General features: G+C 40.1%; 1 protein-coding gene across 6 annotated transcripts in view; it reads right to left on the bottom strand.

Moving 5' to 3' along the window:
- Positions 1-15,168, bottom strand: part of CHD1L (chromodomain helicase DNA binding protein 1 like) — a 223,784-nt gene that overhangs the window by 19,706 nt on the left and 188,910 nt on the right. For all 6 annotated transcript variants that reach the window (XR_004623404.1, XM_034654193.1, XM_034654192.1 and 3 more), the window contains 8 exons: positions 12,544-12,706; positions 10,785-10,940; positions 9,932-10,024; positions 7,995-8,091; positions 5,863-5,936; positions 4,579-4,689; positions 1,492-1,606; positions 720-873 (listed from right to left, as the gene is read on the bottom strand). Coding sequence is in view for 5 of the 6 variants with exons in the window: in XM_034654193.1 (XP_034510084.1) it covers positions 720-873; positions 1,492-1,606; positions 4,579-4,689; positions 5,863-5,936; positions 7,995-8,091; positions 9,932-10,024; positions 10,785-10,940; positions 12,544-12,706 (963 nt within the window). In the remaining variant the exon portion in view is untranslated. The remainder of the gene's footprint in view (positions 1-719; positions 874-1,491; positions 1,607-4,578; positions 4,690-5,862; positions 5,937-7,994; positions 8,092-9,931; positions 10,025-10,784; positions 10,941-12,543; positions 12,707-15,168) is intronic.

Genomic DNA, 15,168 nt, shown 5'->3' with positions numbered 1-15,168 from the left:
AGTGCTAGTCTCTGACTGTTTCAGTGAATATGATCCCTGGGCCAAAATGGAAGAACATTATAATACATTATAATATGGGTTCTAATTTTAACCTAGGAGCTACTACAGAATAACTCAAAAAGCCCTCTTCAAGAAGAGAAAATCTTCAAGTCAGCATCTATTTCCTATCCAATATTCCCATCTTCAAGCACTGTACTCTTTCATCCATTTTTCCTAAAGCATAATTTTGAATTCCTGATCATCTCATTTACCCTCCTGTGACTATGAAGGTCACTCACGGATCAAAGGGTCTGGGGTTAGATGAGGTATGGGATTAATCATCATTTATTATGCTGAGTTCTTTATCTAATATTTTTAACAGTCCTCTGAGGTAACTTGCAGTATTCTTATTTTTTGAAATGCAAACAGAGTACATCTGAGAGGTGAAGATATCTGCTCAAAGCTACACAGCCACTAAGTGACAAGGCTTGGATCCGAATTCAAGTGAGGGGGATCTAAAGCCCATCCTCGTTATTCCACATTCTGCTACCTTTATGTATCATATTCATTTCCAGCACTTGCTTGCATGCAGTAGATACCATGCAGGTATCTCTGCCCAGGGAACACATGTGTAGCTGGGGAGAGTGGGTGTTAATGCCAGTTCTCTGTGTTTACTTTCTCACCCACGAGAGAGTACTGGCAATATGACACATTCTTAAGGGAAGAACAACGTATTATACCTGGAGGTCAGCATCGGCTGCAGGTTTCTGGGCCCCCCAAGTAAAATGGCCTCTCTCTATGATTGTGTTGGTAAGCTGCAGTTTGGAGGCTGCTTTCCTATAGACTATTTCCTCCACGGTGTCTCGTCCAATCAGCCGAATAACTTTAACAGACCTGTACAGAGTCAAAGGAGAGGAGTGTGCTGTGAGGGTCTGCACAGATGAACACAAGCATGCAAGGCAGATATACCTAAAAGGAAACAAATCCAAAATGCCACGTTCGGGGTATTAACGGGAGACTGTGCTATGTGGACCTGCACATTTGTTAGAACTGACCTCACAGAAGCTTTCCAAGACAGTCAAGGAAGGGATGAGGAGGGGGCCATAAACTGAGGTTTCTGATGGGAACAGAGGAGGGAAACCTCTGGTAGATCTCGATTATCTTCTGGTCAAAGGGTAAGGTCCAACTTTTTAGCTTAATTCCACAACTCTGTAAGTTCGTTTTTTAAACTGAATTAGACCTTAACTCAGGAAAGAGGAGTTAAACAACTTCTAAAGGTTCCTTCTAGTCTTTTCAGGGTTTGATTGTGCCTTTTAACGAAGCAGGTCTGGAATGAGAATGTGTGCTGGCCCGCACCCTTTAAGGAGTCAGCAGCAAAGCTGGGCTAAAACCCCGTGCTCTCTGGGCCTCCTGTCTGGGGCATCACAGGACCAGCTTCTTCACTTTCCTTCCCCACCCAGAACTGCTGAGGAGCCCGGGATGTGGAAGGACGCTGTTGTTGAAATCTCTCACTTGTTCTGGCCAATCCGGTGAGCCCTGGCAGCTGCCTGCAAGTCATTCTGAGGATTGAAATCACTGTCGACAAAAATAACAGTATCTGCAGCCGTTAAGTTCATGCCAACGCCTCCTGAAAACAATGCAAAAGGAACATGATTGGCAGTAGGCTGGCTAGGGCTAGACAATAAAGACACAAGACTACAGTGGTATGATGATAAATTAAGATCAGTCAAAACAACTAGCCTCACCCTTCAAATCGACACTCCATCCCCAACTCCAGGACCTTGGAGTGGTTAACAGTGCTACCCAGGCTCATATTGCCTGACTTAGGAAAATTTAACTACCGAAAGTAAGAGAATGAGAGGAGCGGGGGCAAGAAGCCAAAGTGCATGCTTAAGTTAGTGCCAGGAAGGCGTTTTAAAGGGTTTGTTTGGTTTGTTTAGAATAGTCTGCGTAAGAGGATGCACGCTGTTTCAAAAGAAAACAGTTTAAAATATGCGAGAGGTCTTCTGCTGTGGGCGCTGTTAAGAGAGGAGTTAACATCCATTGCAGGTTACAACTAAGGTAGCAAGATCCCTGATATGGGCTAATGAGAACAGAGGATGACATTTATTTATTACACTCCTAAGCAGAGCAGGAAACTACCTCCTTCTGACAGGAGAAAACGTGAGAAAGTCTTTTCTGCATTTGTTTCCACATTAATCAAAGAGAAGGTAACAAAACCAACCACAGGACAAGAACACTCCACAGGACAACTTTCTGATCCTTCTTCAGCATTGCAGGAAAAGGGCTGAGGAGGCTCTCTGGATGATGAGAATTAATTAAGAGGACCATGAAAGCAAATTACAGCCTTGTCTTTGATTAATGTGGAAACAAGTACAAAAGGGACTACCTCTTGCCAGGGTCGTTACAGCTCATTGCTGAGACAAGCGAGCCTGAAAGGGCTTGTTCCAAGAGTCTGAATTAAGGACTGACTTTTGAAATGGGCTACTGATCTAAGCTGGCTCTCAGGACAAGTCAGGCAGGAATATTCTAATTAAAGACTTCATATAAAATTAAAGTTGGAATAAAGAGATAATAAAGACTGATTACTGAGAGATGCTAAATTATACCTGATAACAACGCCAGCTACACTTGGGCTGTGCTTACTACGTGCCAGGCACTGTTCTAAGCACTTTACATATATCGACTTCTTTAAACCTCACAACAACCTTATGAGTAGATTATTATTATTCGCATTTTATAGATAAAAGAACAGAGAAGCCAAGGGACTTACTAGAGATCACACAGCTAGAAAATGAAAGAACCAGGGGTCAGTTCCACAAGGTCTGGCTCCAGAGCTTTTGCTCTCACCCACTACACCATAATTCTCTCCCAGACACTTATTTCATTAAAGTGCACTCCATAAAAATTATCATCCTCTTCTTGGGTTAATGTTGTCTCAGTTCAGCTGTTCTTCATTACGGAGTGATGTTTTACAATAAGCTATTCTCCTTGTCTTGTCTGGGGTCTATCATGAGCTATCACTGCCACCTGGTGGCAATATGCTTCAATCACAGAAATACTTGAAAGTTGGGTGGAAACCTGTTAAATGAAATGATAATACTGCTATTCTGCAGCTAAAAAGTGATTGCAAACATGACCATTAGTGTTTGGAAAAGGCTCATATCCAGGACTGCTTCAGCTCTTAAAAGATTACCCTGTGTTGGCTGATTCTGAGTATTCCAAGGGGCTGACTCTTTCTAATTTCAGACCTTTCAAACATAATGCTACTCTCTGAATATGAAGATGATGAAATCAGTAATGCATAAATAGAGCTGTTTTCCAACACTGAAGATGCATTTGCCCTGATCCTTCCAGTGTCTCCTAAACCATCCCTGAGACAACAGAGGACGTGAATAAATGGCTGATTCAGGGTGTAGTCTATGATAATGGAAGCAAATGAAGCCAAATGAATCAGGTCATACCTTTAAAATACAGAGATGAGACACGCACAGATGAACACTCTCCTTATGGTCAAGGATTCTACCTAACACATCTTTTATATACCCTTACAGTACAAAACACTTAATAAATACTTTCTAAGATGAAACTTTCTCTTTTTAAAAATAGTGATCTTTCCTTAATAGAGGGCAGGAATCCCTTTAGTGTCCCTGCATCTATTCTATCAAGATTAGGTCTACAGGGCGCCTGGGCGGCTCAGTCAGTTAAGCGTCTGCCTTCGGCTCAGGTCATGATCCCAGGGTCCTCAGATCAAGCCCCACCTCGGGCTCCCTGCTCAGCAGGGAGTCTGTTTCCCTCTCCCTCTGCTCCTCCACTCCACTAGTACTCACTCTCTCGCTCACTCTCTCTCAAATAAATAAAAATCTTAAAAAAAAAAAATTAGGTCTACAAAAAAATAAGATAATAAAACTAAGATTCTAGAAGTTCAAAACTAATTTAAGGTCGGCTTGCTCCATGACGTAAGAATAATTTCATCTCCGAGAACTGATTTCAAACAACTAAGGCATCTATCTATGAAAGCAGTCTTTAACTGGTAAAGCACTATAAATATCACATAAAATATTTATGACTTAACTCACAGAGATAATGTTAAAAGTAATTCTAAAGAGCTGGCAATTTCATAACAATCACAACTTTTTAAAAAAAGATTTTTATTAAGCTTTCACAGCACTATTCCAGAGCTACTTAAGGAAGAGGGATAACTAACAGACAGGTTATCATACTTCCCAAATTCACAGCTGGGAAGGAGAGTGTTCTCTACTGAATGTGAATAAAACCTTCCATGAAATTGCAGACATATTCCAGGACAACCCCAGGTCAGTGGTCAAAGCAGATTAAAATTACTTTCCAACAACCCCTAGTTTCAGCCTTACTTCTCTGAGCTTACAGCTTGGATAACTTGGACAGGAAAGAACCCCATGCTAGGAGTCCAGGACTTTGATTAACTTATGGCAACTCCCTCAATTCCTGTTTCTTATGTTCCTTGGTAATGACCTCACAACTTTCAGAGAATTAGGGAAAAACATATTAATGGTCGGGATATAAAAGTACTGTATCTCCCCCTTATTTGTCTGCTTTCGTCAATACTTGTGTGCCTACCTGCTCTGGTACTCAGGAGAAAAATAAAAACAGGCTGCTGTCCAAAGTTCTTAATGGCCAGGTGTCTCTCTTCTCCTCTCACAGAACCATCCACACGCTCATAGCTGTACCCTTCACACAGAAAAAGAAAACAAATAGAAACCCTTTTCACATAGTCCTTGGGGAATAAAACACTGTCAGCTCAAGACCAAATGCTAATTTTGTCCTGTTTTGTATACAGGTATGCCTCTACTTAAAGCAAATTCCATGGGAAAAATCTAAATTTAGGTGACATTTCATTGTTTTACAAAAGAACGCAACATGACATATCTCTCTGGGTTTTTTAAATACATGCAGTTGATGTATTTGGCCTTTGTGGAGTTAATAGTCAATTCTGATTATCCCAACCCTGAAACACACTGTGAACCATTCTGTGTGGTAGTTCCCAATTCCACCACGACAGAACTCTTACACAAGCAGTAAGACAAGCACTTAGGAGCTGCTGAGTGAGCCGCCCAATGGCCCAGCAGCTGTCTTTCAATGAAGCTTCGGGTTCTCCACCCATTACCACAGACCCCTGTCAGGAAGGGGAATTATATGCTCAAGCCCTGCTTGTGAATCTGGGGATCCCTCAACATACCAATGGCATTTCCTGCAAGTATCCAATGGACCAGGCACCATACTGTAGTACTTAGGGGGCATCAAGTGGCTCCGAGAGACCTACTCTGAATTCATGTTTTAAACAGTAAGGTCTGAAGTTGATACTCCCTCACCACTGATTTTAAAATCAGTGTTAAACAGCCTTTTGCCATCATCCCACATACATTTTATTATATATTAAACAGAATCCCCAGATAATAACTTACATTCCCTATTGTTTATATAGAAAAAATATTCCTTTCCCTTGGTTGATATACGGGATTTCTATAATTTCATCTTTTCTACTGATCCTAAGTGCTCAACTGTTGAATTGAATGTTGCAAGACACTGAAAGCTCTTTTTTTTAGCAAACATTTTCAAAAACACTCAACATTTCCGCAACTCAGATTTTTTTCCAGGACCCATAATTTTAAATCACATCACCAGTGGGAATGTGTGTTTATTTCTGCCCATGTGTCTCTACCCAGCTGTCAATCCTTGTGTAACACGCCTCTCTCCTTACTTTCAATCTTCCTTTGGTTCAGAATGATGTTCTTTCAGTGCTTTCCTCTGTAACATCCCCACCCCCCAGATTACTCTTCATGGACCTACTGGACTGTTAAGTCTAAAAAAGGCTTAAGCAATGTAGTGGCCAAGGAATGTCACCTCTATAGTCCATGTAGTCTTGGAGAATATCCAACATCTGGGTCATCTGGGAGAAAAGTAAAACTCGATGGCCTCTGGCAAGAAAGAGAAAAGGAAAGGCTGCCAACTCTAAGTATTTAAGGTGAGTTTCCCTCAGGGGAAACTTATCAAAGAATACAAGTTTATGAATAATGAAATACTGAAGCAGAAATATAAATACCATAATCATTTACAGAGACTTCTTCAGAAATGCTAAATGTTCCACATAAATAACTCCACATGTAGCCATATTCTGCAGAGCCGAAGTTCTCAAACTACATATATTCCCAGGAGCATGTGTCAATGCACCAGGGGGTACAGAAAGCCCCAGGATAACCAAGGCACCTCTTTCTGGAATGTCAATTTACTAACGGAAAGAAATATATGCTTTCAATTTAACAGCAAAATAAATAAAGGTATGTGAAGAATAAAATGCAAAATTCAAATGCAAAAAACCCAACGGGTTTTTGTGGTCAGCCAATTAAAGCCATTCTCTACTTGGGGGGTGTAAAATCACTATCCTCTCATTTACAACTGTATTGGTTAAAAAGTCTGAGAAGTATCACTTTAGAGAAGCAAGAGGCAGGTGGCATCTCATATCCCATACAATACATTAAAAAACTTATGTATAGGGAAAGGAGGGGAAAGGAGGAGGCAAAATGAATTAAGTCAAGAATGAAGATGAGCCTACAGTCCCATGTTATCAGGTATTATTTTAAGTTTTCACAAAGAAAGAAATATGACACTGTCAAAACAAGAGTCTCATTAGGAAAACTAATTTAATCTGAGCTTGTGAAGTGTGTAAAGGAATAATTATGAAGAACTCCTTCAAGACTCTAGCCCCAAACATGTGGAAAAGGCGTCGAACTTGATGAACTCAATTCTTTTTTTTTCTTTTAAAGATTTTTTATTTATTTGACAGAGAGACAGCCAGCGAGAGAGGGAACACAAGCAGGGGGAGTGGGAGAGGAAGAAGCAGGCTCCCATCAGAGGAGCCTGATGTGGGGCTCGATCCCAGGACCCCGGGATCATGCCCTGAGTCGAAGGCAGATGCTTAACGACTGAGCTATCCAGGCGCCCCTGATGACCTCAATTCTAAACCCATCTCTGTCACTTGCTGCCTGTTTGACTTTAGACAGGTCACACAACCACTCTAGGCCCGTTTCATCACCTGTGAAATGACAAGATTGGACAGAAGATGTTTACGGTCCTCCTCCACCTCTAACACACTTATACCAGATATATCAGAGCCAATAAAATACACTAAGACATGCAATTATCTGGTTTGCACATTCCTAACGTTGGGTGGTTTTGCCAAATCTGAGGTTCTAAGGTTAGCTCAGGCTCACTTGGACAGCTGTCCCACAGGGACAACTTTGAAACCCTTAGGTAGCTGGGCTTTTTCTAGACTTTTCTGTCCTTCTGGAAACTAGGAGGATCAGGTAGAGCCTGGATACCAGCCGCTGAACACTTAGCTAAACATTTCAAGGTTCCAGAAGTGACTTGGTCTTCTGCTACCCAACCCATGTTTCTGGGAAAGAGTTCCCTAAGTTTTCTCTGAACCAAATCCTACAGGTTAACAAAAGTGCATACTTACTAAGCCCTCACTAGGTACCAGTTCAATGAAAGATACCAGCAGGCAATTAAAAAAGAAATCTTTGACGTTATCTTTGTCTTTGTGGAACTAAACAACACAGCTGGAGCAGTAAGATTACTACATATCAATTAAACAGAGAGCAGATTAAGGCAGTGCATTGCCAAGTGCTGGATTAGGATCCTAGGTGCTATAGGAACTCAGGGAAGGGAAGGATGATTATGGAGGGGATGGGGTAGATATGGGATGGGGTGTGGGTGTAGTTGCAAAGAAGGTGCAACTGGAATCACGGTCTTGAAAAAAAGGAAAATTGGAATTAGTCTCAAGAAATCAGTGAATTGGGGCGCCCATGTGGCTCAGTTGGTTAAGCGTCTGCCTTTGGCTTAGGTCATGAGCTCTCTCTCACTCTCTCTCTCTCAAATAAATAAATAAAATCTTAAAAAAAGAAAAAAGAAATCAGTGAATCATCTGGTTTTAAAAATCACCAGCTCAGAGCAGAAAATGTGAACTGACCACCTACCTGGAATACAGGAATGCCAGCAGCTTATCCAGTAGATAAAGTTTCCCACTGGCCTCAATCAGGTGGTCTCCAATTTCAAAAGGCTCTGGTTCCACACCTGAAAAAAAGGGAACCATTCCCAATAATGTGTCCCCTGGTCAGGGCTGACTCCTTACGTAGAGAAGCTGATGCGGAGGCTACAACAAGAAGTCAAGCTCCTTCTAAAGGAAAATGGGCCCGTCTCATCTCTCTTTGAGACATTTTATAATTATTTATTTGTATGAAAATCTTGGTGCTGCTTAACATCAATCACAGAGCCCAATACCTTCAACATACCTAGTAAATGTCCATCCAAGGAACAAGCCCACTCTTTAGGAAAGGGAGGCATAAGGACATGCTAAAGGCCAGAGAATTGAAAATTTGAGACTCTCACTCAAGAAAACAAATCAAAAAAAAATGCTTAGATGATAAACTAGTAATTCTCAGGGTGGGGGTGGCAGTCATAATAACCTAGAGGGCTTCTTTCAAAATCTACATGTTTCCAATGCCCCTGCCTTAAAAGAAGGTTGTGAAATGTACCTGATTAAGATTCTGTGACATTTAAAACAATTCATAGTGCTACTTGCAAATACTCCCTTAAAATGACTCCACATTGATCCTATCCATTCCAGTGCCCCAATGGCCAAAGAAGTCCTAGAAGAGTCCCAAAGGCTACCTATCAGAGTGAATCAAAAAAGCCCTCATTTGAATAAAAATGAAAACACTACATATTGAAATGTTTGGTCTGTAGCTAAAGCAGCACTTAGAGGGAAATTTGCAGACATGTCTGAGATGGAGGGGAAGCAGCCAAAGATGCTGAGAAGGAGCGGAGGTAGGGAAATGGAGAAGCAAGAGAAAGTGCTGTTCCAGAAGCCCAAGGAAGAAAGTGTTTCAAGAAAGAAATGATCAACCATGTCAAAGGTTTTGAGAGGTGAATTAAAATGTGAACTGACAACCACTGTAGATCACTGGTAAACTTGCAAAGTTCAAGGGTGGTAATGAAAGGCTGACAGTGGAGTGGGTTTAAGACAATGGGACATCTAGGGGCACCTGGATGGCTCAGTCTGTTGAGAACCTGACTCTTGATCTCAGGGTCATGAGTTCAAGCCCTGCATTGGGCTCCATGCCCAGCCCAGCATGGAGCCCATTTTTTAAAAAAAAGACAATGGGACATCTAATCACAAAGAAATAATCCGTAAATTCAGATTATGAGACAACCCATAAAACAACCAACCCTGAGATTCTTCAGAACTGTAATTTCAGGCAAGACCAAAAAAAAAAAAAAAAAAGGCTGAGGGAACGTTTCTGGATTATAGGAGAATATAGAGTCAGAAAAATATAATTCAGATCTATGACTTGATTTTGAATTTAAAAATAAAGAAGAAAATCAAAGCCATAAGGGACATTAAGGGGACAACTGAAGAAAGTTGAATATGAACAATATATTAGATTACATCAACAGAAAAAATTAACAAGAGAAAATGGGGGCAAAACTAGACAGTAAATACAGGTAATTCTTTTGAAGAATGTTGCAATGATGTTGGCCACAAACGTTCATGAGGGACGCCTGGGTGGCTCAGCCCTTAAGTAGCTGCCATCGGCTCAGGTCATGATCCCAGGGTCCTGGGATCAAGCCCCCACATCTGGCTCCCTGCTCCGCGGGAAGCCTGCTTCTCCCTCTCCCACTCCCCCTGCTGGTGTTACCTCAATCGCTGTGTCTCTCTCTGTCCAATAAATAAATAAAATCTTAAAAAAAAGAAAAAGAGAAAGAAAGAAAGGAAGAAAGAAAGAAAGAAAGAAAGAAAGAAAGAAAGAAAGAAAGAAAGAGAAAGAAAAAGAAAAAAAGAAAGAAAGAAAGGAGGAAGAAAGGAAGGAAGTGTTCATGAAAAGCAATGTGAGAAAAAAGGGCATTGTCTCACCATCAAACAGATATGGGTGATCCACACACTTTCGAAGCTGGGACAAGACGTTCTGAAGTTTAACTTTCTTTGCCATCTCATTTTCAAATGCATCTGAAAACAGTGTGAGAGAGAGAGACAGATAGGGACTACTGAACAAAAACAAAATAAAAACTCTAAGTTAACCTTATTTATCAGTAATCTATCTCTCAAACCTATATTAACCTCCTAAATTTCAACTGAATTGCATTAAGAATTTACCAGCATATCCACATGAAGTTTTCTTAATTACCCCTTTGTTTTAAGGAAGCCTAACTACAAAATGAACTCAGGAGTATGTTGTTACTTCTGCACAATTCTAAATTCCCTTCTTTAACTACTGTTGTGGAGCCAAGGGATAGAATAATACAAAGTGACAGACTGTCCTACTCCTGTTTCCACTCCCAATTCCTCTCAGTGAATCTGATCCAACAAAAAAGCTTTGCAATGTGTTAAATATCTGACAGGGTAGAAAGATGAAAGGCATGACTGGCATAACTAGAAGTGTTTGCTTGACTAACTTCTATGCAGTAAGGACAGCTGGTGGGGGCGGGGAAGAAAAGGAAATTTCCCAAGTCCAACAACCAATAAAGTCTGCGTTGTAGTAAAGATACCCCACATGGTTTCATTGCAGCTGACCTAAACATTATTCAGAATACAAAATTTCATCCCATATTACTATACAAAGCAAGTGTGGTAATAAAATATTTACTCACCTAGTACACATATACCCACTAGTAGACATGCCTAGTATTTATTTTGAACAATCATCCTGGGATAATAATAAAATCATATCCTCATTTAGTTTCTAAGCAGTCAAGTGCCCTCTGATTACCTAGGTCTTTCATCAAAATGGCCTTGTAGTATTTTTTCTGCAATGCTGACATGCCGTGGTATATCACTACCTCTGTCTTCTTGGGAAGCTCTGTAGCTACCTCAGCTTTCACCCGCCTCAACAGAAATGGCTGCAAGAGTTTGTGTAGTTCGCTCGCTGTGTAAGGAAAAAAACAACAACACAAGAGTAGGATGAAATTTTCATGCCAATTCCACAGGCTAGACCAGTATGGTAATTTTTCATAGTAGAGGTGAACCTTGAACATGCGGTTGAACTATGCAGGCTGACTTAAATGCAGACTTTTTTTCAATAAATACAATAACTACAGTAAGTGTATTTTCTCTTCCTTAGGATTTTCTTAACATCTTCTTTTCTCTGGCTCACTTGATTATTAAGAATACAGTATAATACATATGACACACAAAACATGTGGTCATTGTTTACATTACGAGTAAGGCATCCAGTCAACAGCAGGCTATTAGGTTTTAGCAGATCTTCGATTGCGTGGGGACTGTCAACACCCCTAACCCCTGGTTGAAGGGTTAACCATATTTCTTCTTTCATTGGGTTCTCTTTCCCAGCTCCTTCTAAAATTGTTACTGGTTCTCAACTCAAGAACCAGAACACTCAAAGAACTAGATTTTCATTAATAATCTCATTTGCATGGAGTTTTACTGTTTCCAGGATACTTCTGCGCTTAATCTGATTAACCAGCATAGCAGCTCAGAAGTAGAGGCCAAGTAATGTTGTCCCCGTTTTTATAGCTAAGGTAAGCACACCTAATCCAAAGTCACAGAGCTGGATGCTAATGTTGCTATTATTCAAATCCAGTTCTTTTCACTTAAACTCCCTTGTTCCTTTCCCAGGTGTCACGAACTTCAAAAACTAGCCTCAACTGGAATTCCACTCCATGTTGGGTTGCCAGGTGCAGTAAATAAGAAGACAAGAATGCAGTGAAATATAAATTCCACACAAACAACAAATAATTTTGTAATAGGAGTATGTCCCATGTGATATCTGACTGGGTGTCATATATTTTATCTGGCAACCCTAAACATGGAGGCAATCAGAGGAGGTTCCCCAGGTAATCTCCAGCTTGTGGTATGAGCATTTTTGCTGCGAGAAGCCCTTCCAACTCATACTCATCTGGTACACATATCCCCCCACTAGTCGGCATGCCTAGCATTTATTTTGAACAATCATCCTGGGATAGTAGTACAAGGATACACAGGTAATTCTATAAGGCAGTGGGGCAAAATGCAAGAGAAGACTGCAACTGGCCGCTGTATAAATGAGGATGGCTCCCCTCCTTCGCTTCCACCACCCACACACCCCAGACTCTTGGTTTTGGTGCACTGTTAATAGAAACACCAGTGCTGTGGAATGCTGAGTAGTTTGGGACTATAGCGCCCACATACTTTTCTGCCTCAGGAAACAGTGTAGAAACTTAACAAATCACAAAAGTATAGAAGTTACGTGTGGGTAAAAAAAAAAAGCAGACACTTTCTATCTCTTCCAAAATGATCCATTAAACCCTACTGTAGAATTATGTAACAAATAAGAATCATGACTAGCAGACAACTGGGTACAACGGGAGGGATCTAGCATCCCTCAGGTTTGTGTGGCTCTTCATCTCCCTAGAAGGTGCCCTCCAGTTATCAATTCTCTTTCCTTCCTATCTATAACCCCGTATCTATTATGTACCAGGGCAGTTTCTGGGCCCAGACTTCTGGGCATGATTTCTAGGAAGAGAACTTGCCTGATTCAGACTCCTTCTCAATATCCTGGTAATGCTGAACAAAATCTCCCACCTGCTCCTTGGGAAAGAGATCAGGCTCCACAAAACTGAGGAGAGAGTAGAGCTCTTGAAGGCTGTTCTGGATGGGAGTTCCGGTCAACAGGAGACTGAAGACTGTGGAGAACTCAAATACATAAATAAGTAAAGTAAAAAATTAATAACCTTGGAAAGCAAGACCCTGTTCCCTCTCACAACCTTTATCTGTACAGAGAGGCATAACTTAGTGGGATGACCATGAGGACATGAAACTAGAAGATGCAGTTCAAGCCATATACTAGAGATTTGATGTAGGAAATAGTACCTCTTCAGTTGTAAGAAGGGGACAATAATCCATGAAGGAGATACTGTCACAAGGAGGTAAGTGAAATCACTGTGTGAACTCTGAAGTGCTACATGAGTACTGGATATGCTGTTACTCAATCTTAGTGGGGATTCAAGCTGTATTTTACTACCCACATGGGTGAGTCCCTGAAGCATCACAGGCACATGGTACATACTCAAGCAGTTTGAAAAAGCTATAGCATCAGCCCCACCACTACAAGCAAGAAGAAGATCTATACTAGAAGAATGTCCTTCTGTACAACTTTACAGTGCATCACATCCAAAACATCAAGACTTCTGGATGCTTCTAGGCCTTATATAGCCCAAAATGAAAGAAATTCTTTAAATTTTGAGCAACAGGTAAGAACAAGAAGAATAAGAGACTAATGAAATAAAAGGTTAGGAAAGACAATAATAGACATTAGGTTAAGCAAAGGACAACCACTAAACCTACATTAATAAGAACTTCTACCATTTGAGTTAAATAATGCAGCAAAAATGGAAAGCCATATCCCGTGTATATTAAATACTGAAATACAGTATGATACATATATACACATATGTATACATACACACACCTTGTTGTAAATATAAAAATACAGTATACTTTGGTTTCTAAAATAATATATATGCATATTTATGTGTTTGGGTGTTCACACGCACAGCAAAGGATATGGCAGCAGATATACTAAATGTTAATGTATTCATGGAGTAAGATTATTGATGGTTTTTATTTTTATTCTTGTGTTTCTATATTTTGATTTGGGAGGGGGTCATAAGAAGATACTGCTTTTGTAGTCAGAAAAGGTAACAGATGGAATGACACAATTNAGTATACTTTGGTTTCTAAAATAATATATATGCATATTTATGTGTTTGGGTGTTCACACGCACAGCAAAGGATATGGCAGCAGATATACTAAATGTTAATGTATTCATGGAGTAAGATTATTGGGTTTTTATTTTTATTCTTGTGTTTCTATATTTTGATTTGGGAGGGGGTCATAAGAAGATACTGCTTTTGTAGTCAGAAAAGGTAACAGATGGAACGACACAATTAAAACTGATTTGAAAATGCTGTATTACTGGGTTTTTTTTTTTAATCCCCTTTTTTTTTTTGTTTTCTTTTTAAATTATTTCATCATGTCTGTTCTGCTGGTAGGGCAATGTTTCCATAGAATGTAAATATGGGAACTGGTCAAAAATAAATGTTTTCAACAACCAACTCACCTTTTTACAATGTGTTCACCAAGCAAAGAGCTGGGGTTACCAAAGAATATGAAGTCAAAAAGACAACCAGGATTTTTGGTCACCACAGTCAACTTATGAGCTAATATGTCTTATGAGCTAATGTATTTATTCACAGTAGTGTCCATCTAGTATCAAAACTTATAACTGGGTGAAAAAAATCCAGAGGCCATCTCTTTGTATACAGTATTTTTAAAACTTCTTTTTGTGTAAAATATTTTGCAAACATTTCCCATGTTGTTAAATACTCTTCTACATAATTTTTCACAGCAGCCTTACTTTGTCAAGGGACTATACTTACTATGTGAATGTACTTTGTAAATGTAAATGAGGGACAGCACAAATTGTAATAACCAACTCCTATGTTTCACTACAAATTACTTCCAAATCTTACAAACAAGCTGAAAACAATATTATAAAGGGGGGGGAAGGCACTACCGTTCTCCCCACCTCTCAGCCCTATCAATAAATACATTTCCTTCCAACCAACAAGTTGTCTGCAATTCAAACCCCGCCTCATGCTTAGATGACACAGAAATTTCTCACATAATCCCTCTGAGACTTAGTTTCCTTATGAATAACAAAGAAAGACTCTGGGACCAGCAACAGAACTCAGTTTCCCCACTTCAAAACCCGGAGTTCCTTTACTACACCTGCTTCTCTTCTCCCATTATCCATCAGTAAACTGGCATGGTAGTTTATGAAGCAGTCTTTTGTAGGGTTAGGTGCCAGAATATGACACCCGCTTGGGAAAAAGATACTTTAAGAGTTCCTAAAAGAAGGCAAAAGACATCATAGAGCGGAGGGGGCCCACCAGGGCATAACAATCTTTGAGACTGGACTAATAACAGACAGTGACCATATCTGCATCAAAATGCTAAAAACTACAACTTCTGGACAGAAAACAGAGAATGCAGACCTAAGACTTTCCTCCAAATCACCTCTAAATTTATTAACTCATTTGTTATAGGACATGATGTTATAGGACAGGGACCAAACTTCAGTGATGGCCACAGG

This window comes from Ailuropoda melanoleuca, chromosome 2, assembly GCF_002007445.2.
Source record: "Ailuropoda melanoleuca isolate Jingjing chromosome 2, ASM200744v2, whole genome shotgun sequence".
NCBI classification, from domain to species: Eukaryota; Metazoa; Chordata; class Mammalia; order Carnivora; family Ursidae; genus Ailuropoda; species Ailuropoda melanoleuca.
This window is presented reverse-complemented; position numbering and strand designations above follow the sequence as displayed.